Source organism: Kryptolebias marmoratus, linkage group LG6 (assembly GCF_001649575.2).
Source record: "Kryptolebias marmoratus isolate JLee-2015 linkage group LG6, ASM164957v2, whole genome shotgun sequence".
In the NCBI taxonomy this organism is placed as follows: domain Eukaryota; kingdom Metazoa; phylum Chordata; class Actinopteri; order Cyprinodontiformes; family Rivulidae; genus Kryptolebias; species Kryptolebias marmoratus.
In genome coordinates, this window is record NC_051435.1 from 18,105,661 (window position 1) to 18,114,561 (window position 8,901).

At 44.9% G+C, this 8,901-nt stretch overlaps 1 protein-coding gene across 1 annotated transcript in view; it reads right to left on the reverse strand.

Moving 5' to 3' along the window:
- Positions 1–160: 160 nt before the first annotated feature.
- Positions 161–8,901, reverse strand: part of si:ch211-269e2.1 (cohesin subunit SA-1) — a 13,681-nt gene continuing 4,940 nt past the window's right edge. The window contains exons 15-30 of the mRNA XM_037976213.1: positions 8,196–8,338; positions 8,017–8,109; positions 7,839–7,925; positions 7,097–7,285; positions 6,413–6,489; positions 6,237–6,324; positions 6,069–6,149; positions 5,247–5,339; positions 4,973–5,147; positions 2,936–3,072; positions 1,784–1,885; positions 1,526–1,686; positions 1,303–1,431; positions 1,033–1,223; positions 878–947; positions 161–798 (exon numbers count right to left, since the gene is read on the reverse strand). Coding sequence (XP_037832141.1) covers positions 687–798; positions 878–947; positions 1,033–1,223; positions 1,303–1,431; positions 1,526–1,686; positions 1,784–1,885; positions 2,936–3,072; positions 4,973–5,147; positions 5,247–5,339; positions 6,069–6,149; positions 6,237–6,324; positions 6,413–6,489; positions 7,097–7,285; positions 7,839–7,925; positions 8,017–8,109; positions 8,196–8,338 — 1,928 coding nt within the window. The 3' untranslated portion in view covers positions 161–686. The remainder of the gene's footprint in view (positions 799–877; positions 948–1,032; positions 1,224–1,302; positions 1,432–1,525; positions 1,687–1,783; positions 1,886–2,935; positions 3,073–4,972; positions 5,148–5,246; positions 5,340–6,068; positions 6,150–6,236; positions 6,325–6,412; positions 6,490–7,096; positions 7,286–7,838; positions 7,926–8,016; positions 8,110–8,195; positions 8,339–8,901) is intronic.

Here is an 8,901-nt window from a genome sequence, read left to right on the forward strand (position 1 = left end):
ATATATATATATATATATATATATATATATATATATAAAAAATTAAAAGAAAATGTTAGTTTAACATTCAAGTAGTTTACAGCCGTTTTAAAAAAAAACAAAAGGCCTGATCTGATATAAATCAACTCATTTGTCAACCAGAAAGTGGACAAAAAGAGGGTGTTTTTCTACATTTTATGTAAAAAAAGTTATAAATAAATGGTCAAGTCATAAACATGATTTGTTACAGTGACCCTGAGGAAAAGAAAATAAGCTTCTGAGCTGATACCTCATCGATATTTCAGGCATTCAGCCTTTCCTAATTTAAAAAGAATTCCCGAATTGCATTAAGTCTCAAAGTATATTAGATACATGTAATGTGTTTTAATGATTTATTCAAACCGTAGCGTTTAGTTTTTGCAACGATTGAGAAGAAGCTGAATTTGGTATAAACTGTGCATTTGTTGAGGATTATTTCACTAATAATAATAATCTGGTAGATTATTTTTGACTTCGGTAAAGTGCTGCAGCTGTGCATTTTAGCAGTTATTGTAATATTGAATTAATTTTTAGTTTTTTTTTGGAATGAGAGTGATAGCTCCGTTTTCTACCGGCAAAGGAAATGTTTAAGGAAACAAAGTGATGGAGAGGAGCGTGTCTAAAAGGTGCAAGTTGAGGACAGGTGTCCGTGGATGTCTCGTCCGAAGTTACAGCTCGACCTCCACGGTGCCGTCGTCCGGCTCGTCGGCAGATTCCTCCGCGCCGGGAAACTCCAGAGGAACGGAGAACGGATCGGCGTCGCCCGTTTTCTCCTGAGGGCTGAGGTGACAATGCGACAGCGTGAGGCGAGCGCGCAGGACGCTTACATGTTCGGCACATTGGGGGGGGAATCACTCACCTGGGACAGGTGCTCGGCTTGGGGACTTTAACTCGGTCAGCAGGGCGAAACTGACATGGAGACTTGCTTCCTGAAGAAAACGAGAGACACCAACTCCGGGATGGGAGGCGAAACAAAACGCACGCTTCTGTGTTTGAGCGCCGCTGGCGACTTACCTTCCGCTTTCTGCTTGGAGAGGGGAGAGCGAACGTGCGGGTAGGGCCTCCTGTCGGAGCTCATGTGCGACGCAGCGTCCTCCGTTTCAGCCGCGGCCAGCAAGGACGCGCGGTAGTAGACGAGGGGCTGCCAGCACTCCTCCCTGAGGTTGACCACGTGCTCCGCCGTGTGCTTTTGGAGGTAGGAGAACCTGCGCGGACACGAGGAGAGCTTGACGAGTGACGAAGGTTCGTCCCCTCCTCCCCTCTAACCTGGCGCTCGGCACTTACACCGTCTTCTTGTCTGGTTTGAGCAGTTTGCCGGAGAACTCGCTGAGGATGGTCAGGTAGGAGAGGTACGGGGGCGTAGCTGCACCTGGAGCCTGAGTGAAGTCTTGGAACACAAACTCGACGCCGTTCCTAAACGCATCACCACAAACAACAAGAAAGTCAAACAAAAGCCAGCCAGACACAAATCCAAACCGGCACTGAACGGAGGAGGGCGCTCGCCGACCTGTGAATCGTGACGACGCATTCGCGGAACTTTGCCGAGTCGCCGAAGGTGAGGGCGAAGCGCCGGGCCAGCTCCTTGATGCTGGTGAAAGTCTGGACTCCTGAGTGAGCCCTGCCACCGCCGCCGCCGCTCTTCTGCTCCCGCTTCAGTCTCACAAACAGCTGGGGAAAGCGGAGGGAAAAAATATAAATAAAACCTCAGCTCCTCTGCAGACCAATCCGAGAGGGCGGCTGAATGTAAAACACGGACGGAGCTCACCTGCTGCAAACACAGCACCAGAGAACGAGCGCTCTCGACTTTATTTATCTGCCTGGTCCTACACATCGTCTCTTTCATGATGTCTCCAAAGTCACTATTGTACTGCGGACAGAGTGAGTTATACATAGATGTTATCAGCACATCTGAAATACACGATTAAATGACAAATATAAATCCTGCAAATACAGTTTGCAAGTATTTTATTCATTCCAAGCTCTAAGACATACGATAATTAACTTGTTTCTAAAGCTGTGACTGAATTTCTAGCTCAGTTTAAACAAATAAGACAAAGTTGTATGTTCTTATTTTTTATATAAAACACAAATACAGCTGAACAAATGTCCAATATTTGTCCTCTAACCAAATTACTTTATGAATCAAACATAAACCAAAACAGGGAGAGCAAAATAGAGAGGCTCAGCTTAGTTTTCTGTTGTTTTTATGTCGCTAAGATAAGCTAAGCTAACACCACCAACTACAATTTTTTTTTTTTTTCATTTATATTCACTTTATTTTATTCTAATCAAACTAATCTATAACATATAAAATATCCACGTGAAGGCATTTGGAGAGGGAAAAAAACTTAACAATAAAGTAATGCAAAGCAAAAAAGAAAGACTTAGCTAACTACTGGTTTTAGCTCGCTAAGCTAACAGGTGCTAATTCATTTAAAAGGCTGAAAGGATAAAAATTTAATGTGGAAAGGAATTAATTTTAAGATTTAATATTATTACTATTATTATTAGTGGTAGTAGTGTCAGTTTTTAGATTTCTGGGAGCAAATTTAAAGTTTTGTTGTTACAGTAATGAAAAAAGCCAGTTAAATGGAAAAATGTACTTAATTCATAACATGTTTTCTTAGGCTTTTTAATAATTAAGGTTTAACAGTCTGGACATTTATTTTAAAAATGTTTTTTTTATTTAGTAATGCAATGAGACTGAACATGTTTGAATCATTTTGAAAACAATACATAAAATAGAAGCAATATTCTTTAAACTAGTCTTGATTACATAAGACATCACTTTTGAAATAAACCTTATGTATATTTATATTACATTTATTTGTTTAGTAGAGTTAGTAGTTTTTGAAACAGTGAGTTTGTAGAAATGACCTTTTCTTTGTTGTTTTTATTTTAAGGAATTAACTTTCACCTTCACGTAGTGCACGTAGACCTCGGCGGCCGCGCTCATCTCCAGCACCCCGTGCACAATCAGCTTGCAGTAGGCTGCGAGCGCGTTTCTTCTTCTGTGAAGGTCCTCCAGCCTTTCCGCTTCGGGGTTTTTGCTCTCTGAGGGAGCGGGACGCAGTCGAGGCGCGTGATCATCAGATGTGAAGTGGTGGTGGGGGGGTGAAACGAGACGAGCGATTAATCACAAGAAATAATATGAGAGAGAAAGGAAAAAAAGAACAAAGCAGGGGAGAGGGGGCGCTTTAGTTTCAGGACGATGGCTTTACCAGGTGGGAATCAAAGATAACATCAAACTGCGGCTACGGTTGTGACACCATGTGGCTTCAATCTTTCACGAGACTAATAAAATGGGCTCGGAGGTGAGCCAGAGTTAATGGAATTTTCTCACGGAAAGAGATTGCCCTGATTTTATGATTTAACTCTGTGCCCCTGCCCTCTGAGTGATCTCTGATCCGGCAGCTAATACGAAACACTGTCTGTGGAACAGACGGGGGCAGGGGGGGGGAGAAAGAAAGAAAGAAAAAAGAAAGAAAACCGTTACCAGGAATATCCAATAAAACAATAGTTTTTTATTACATGTTCAAAAACCAATAATCCTGGATTATATTTGGTTGAACATTTAAGAGATTCCCACCAGGACGGTTATTGAGTTTCTCTGGACGCTCCCATATGTGGATGCAATACGTCTGAGCGAGCCGAAGTTATTGTAAAAGATAATGAAACGTTTTAGCTGCGGCAGAATGGATTCCTAAGTTAGTTTTTTGGGTTTTTTTTTTTTACCTGCAGGACTCTACAAAGAGAACCCCCCCCCCCTTTGGGTTTCCCACACGTCAGCCTTGTTTTCCTCATTACGAATCAGACGGAAGCGCGCCGCCGTCGTCGGCTTACGAGGCCGCGCCGCTTTGCATAACAAAGTCGAACTGCGCGTCCGCCCAAATTAGTCCGTCCCGCTTCCCGTCCGAAGGCGTTACCGGGCGCCTCCTTTGTAATTTGGGGGTCAACTGTCGGGTCAGGTTGGGAATCGGAGCACATTTACAGTCAGGCAGGCGGCTCTGCGCTGGCTTATTAAGGCCCAACGTGTGGCCGTGCATTTAAAACCTGCGCAGGAGGCCTGCCGCGCTGATCAATGAGATCGGCGACGGAGCGACAGCGCCACCTACTGAGCAACACGACCACTTCAAAGCTAACGGGATGTTTGCAGGAAGGGGAAACTTAACCTCTACTTTGTACTTTTTCTACATTTTACCCCTCGGCTCCTCTGACTTGTCTACTTTTTTACTTTTCTTGTTCAGGGAGTTTGTACAGAAACAGATTCTACATGAATTTGTAAAACAAAAATAAATAAATAAAGCAATGTTTTAGACATCATGGCTTTTCTTTCTCGGATGGTTTAGTTAAACTGGTTGCTTGAAGGCCTAAAAGGTGCAGTTATCTTATCCAGTTAAGATAAATGGGGCACGATCGAATGAGAGCAGGTTTCCTGCGTTGATTTCGCTCGTGACGCTTCTGTTTAAACCTCATTTATTTTCCGGAAACACTGAGGGAATTTTAAAGCAACTCTCAGAGAGTATTCACTGGGTGCACGCCTACGACCCCATTAACTTCTGGAGTCAACCCGATTCAAGGTGGCCGCCGCAGCTAATCGGCTTTAACCAACATGAAAATGGCTACAACTCAGTCAGTTTTACAGATAAAGATCCAAGATTTGGTGTGGGAGTAGCTGAAAGTCATCCCGAACACATACTTTGAGCAGTAGCAGGTTACGCAAAGTCTTTCAAAGCGGTGGGCAATGTGGATTTGCTCAAAGAATGCCAAAACTGCTGATTCGTCTAACTAACAGAACAATGAATGTGTCAATTTTGCTCATTTCAGCTTCACTGAGCAGCTTTTGTGAACCGGAAGCTTTAATTTCCTGATTAAAATATAATTTGCACACTGATTAGTCGTCAGATTGGCATTCCAACATAAAACGGCAACAGTAAAAAGGCGGAGAGCTCACCTCTGCTCTGACTGTCGCAGTCCGAGCCCACGAAGACGTGCGAGCACACGAAGCCCAACAGCGCCCTCTGCAGCTTGGGACTGGGCGTGTACAGCAGCAAGCCAAAGCCGGCGGGATGCCACACCTGCAGCTGGTACGAATGAGCCGTCAGGACGTCACACACTCCCAGAAACGCCTAATGCGGAAGAAACGAGAGTTCGGAGACAGAAAAAAAAAAAAAAAAAAAAAGGAAAAAGGCGAGAAAGAGAGACACGTTTTCCGCTTCCTGCCGTACCTGGAGCCTGACGGCGAGCTCGCAGTGGGACAGGAAGTGACGGCTCCTCTCACAGAACAGACGCAGCTGGAGCCTCTGGGACACGGCCTCCTCCTGTGGACGACAAGACGGACCGCTTTCAAACCCCGACTGCATCGGCTCTGAAGGCAGAAGGCTTCGAGAAGCTCCTCGTATCGATGCAGAGTTGAAAGCATTGATTTCTTTTAAACCAACCTGAAGTTACTCTGTAACATTCTGCACGGTCAATGAAATACAGTGAGCTGAGATAAAATGTAAGAAAACAGAAAAAAACTAGACAGAAATGAAACAATCTGCTTTGTTACTTGTCTGAAAAACAAGCAATATTTGTTTTCTACTTGAATCTTTTTTCCCGTAATTTCCCTTTAACTTGTTTAGGTCCATTTGAAGTTATTTTACTTGACTGCAAGTTTGTTTTCCTGTTTCTTGATCCAGCCTGAGTACCACCAATAATACATAATACTACTGTCAGAGGAATCAGAATCCCTCACATCACAATACTAAATACAGGCTTATTAATTTTCTCGGTCATGTTCATTTGAGGCCCGATTGACCAACTTAAACAATACTGAGCTCTATAATCCATCCAGATTCAACAAACTGCTGCAGGGAGTTTGATTCTTCAACCAGCCTTCCCTATAGTTGTGTCTTTTGTGTCTAAGATGCCACAGACGGACCTTTTTCGTGCAGCCTCTGGATTCTCAGTCTTGCTGTCCGTTTGTGGACAGACCTCACCTCCAGCCGCAGCAGCTCCCGTTTATCCTTTAAATCAAAACACGGCCCGAGGAAGTAGGCCCAACTCACTCTGCAGGTGAGCATTTCGCCGCTCGCGCTGAGCGACCAGAGCACGGCGAAGGACAAGCACCGCAGTGCCTCCTCCAGCACCTGCAGGGACACGAGGGAGATCGGAGGGAGGGTTGAGGACGCGGAGGAGGAGGAGGAGGAGGGAAACGGTAAGCGTGCAGACGGTACCTCGGGCGGAGCTCCTCCCTGGCTGCTCTGCTCCGTCAGGAGAGGAGACAGCAGCTCGAACGCGCCCCACCGGCCGAGGTCGTGACAGCTGCCACAGCAGGAGGAGACGCGGGCGTGAGGACCGAACCCCATGTGTCTAGAAAAACACTCATGTGTTTCAAAGTTCACCGTCTTACTTGTGGAAAGCTCCGAGTTTCCTCAGCGTCGCGACGAGTTCTCTGGTTTTCTCCTCGTTGGCAGAAAAAGGGTCATCCTGCAACAGAGCAGAGGAACGAAAACGTTGTTTTTTTGCTCACATTTGAAAAGCCAATGATTTTACATCTGACACGTTGCCATGGGGCCTACATAACACCAAGAAAAAGACTTTAAATGGGATCAATCTCTGATCCATAATGCTCTTTTTGCCCACAAGGAACCATTGGCTCCTTTATGCGTATGATGTGAGACTGTCCAGAGGTATTTAGCCAATGGAAGGAGGTGATTGTACTCCATTTAGATCTGGAATTGTACCCGTTTCCAATGGATTCAGCGCCGCAGCTTGTAAATTACTGAAAAGCATCTAACTGCTGTTCATCACTTCATCATCACTTCAACAGTAAATCGTTCAAGTTAATTAATATTAATTTTTGCTGATGACAGTTCCATGAAAGAGATCTCCCAAGAACGTCCGAAGCCAACTAGTAGCTTTTTAAGTGATGACCTGTTGCTTGGTGGTGTGACGTTCAGGTGGATGAGCGAGTGGTTCGCATGTTTTTGCCAGCGCTTTGAAATGGGAAGCAAGTGACATCATCATATATACAGTGTCTAAAGCACGTGATTGTTGTTTCAGTCCGCAGACGCAGATCAGCGGCGTTCCTCACCCGCAGCAGCTCCGTCAGCCGCTCCACCCAGCGCCGGACCAGAGCGTCCCGAGCGCTCCTCGCCGCGGGGCCCCAGGCCGCTCCCTCGCCGCACAGGCTGAGGTACGAGCGGGCCGCCGCCTCCAGGACCGCGGGGGCCGAGTGGAGGTCCACGACAGCTGCCATCTCTGCCAGCAGACTGGAGACCTGCTGCAGGGACGGCATCGGGTCGGACATTTAACGTCAGATCTTTTCTTTTTAACTTTCAGCTACATTTGTTTAATCATCTAAGAACGCAGGAATAAAAAAAAGCAATAATTAAATTACTAAAAGTCTGGAATACTTTTTTTCCCAAGCAGATATGATGGTATTTTCACCAACTTTTTCACCATAATTAATCTGATTATTCAGTCAAAAAAAATTAACAAAATTAAGTTTTATTTTTTTTTAATTAAGTGTCTTATTTGTTAATCAGATAACTGTCTTTAATTGTATTATGTGCACTGATTGCCCATTTTAACTAAAAATATTTAAAGTAAAAAGTTTAAAATCCTACAGCACAGAGGTGTAAGGATATTAATACTATTAACTTATCTACAGTCGTGGCTCCTTTCTCAATCTGAAGATTCAGTAACTTTAATAGGTAAATACAGCACTGTGGGTAACTTCATTTAAAAAAAAACAAAGATAAGATGATAATTATGTCATTTAAGTTGGTGTAAAGGGATCAGCGGGTGGGGTGGGGTGGGGGGGGGAGACAGACCTGTGTGTTTTCAGCCTCTGGGCAATCTGAGATGAAGAACTGAGGAATCTTCATGAGGGAGGCAACGATGTCGCCGCTACATGAGAACTGCACAGACGTAGTTAAAGAGCAGATGGTATTACAGCACAGTGAGAGGGATTCACAGAGATTCCAGGTGAGTTCGGACAGAATTAAATACCTTCTGGATTAACCGAGGAAGCCATGTGAGGAGATGCCCCGTCAGCTTCAGACAGTCGTCCGTCTGGCTTTTCTTTTCTCGAGCGCTCACCACCTGAGGCGGGGCGAGAGGGGCGAAGTCAGGTTTTAAAAAAAACAAAGTGAGGCGCGACGGGACTTTTTCGTGTGATAAGAACTGACCTTCTTGGTTCCGGTCCTCCCGGGCAGCGCCGGTCCCTCCGAGGCCTGACGAGCCGCGGCGGCCAGGATCTCCACCATCACGGCGCCTTCCGCTGCCGTGAAACCTGCGACGCACAGTTCAAACCCCGCCGAAGGGAAAGACGCTGATCACACGCTCCCGGTTCTTTTCAGCAAAGCTATCACTTAAAGTCGCATCATTCCGCTGGAGGACTTCACGTCCCTGAGATCGCTGTCGTTGTTTTGTTTTATTCTACGTGTCCGAATTTTGTTTTTTTTTTGTTATTTTTTAAATGGCTTATTCTCATGGGCTTCAAAGTCTGAATTAAGGTGATGTTATTAGTTAACAAAAACAGCCTGTGACGTAAGAGGTGGGATATACGAGTTTCTTTGTTTCTCTGTAATCGGAGTACTGAGAAATCACTCTGTCAGGGGAATGAAAAAAGAAAAAAAATCATTAAATGTTTTAGGGAGGAAAAATGGGTTATGGTATATTGTCTTGCTGAAATAAGTCTGCTCCGAAACCCGTTCACACACCCATCATTACAACCATGCTTTTTTTTTTTTTCCCGCCACAGAACAGCTGTGACGCACGCAGAACATCTGGATGTTTGATTACCAAGATATTAGCAGCAGATGCACTGAACCGTGTGAGTTCAGGACTCTTAACTGGATCTGAGTTGTGTTCTATTTAAAGATGTCGGGGGGG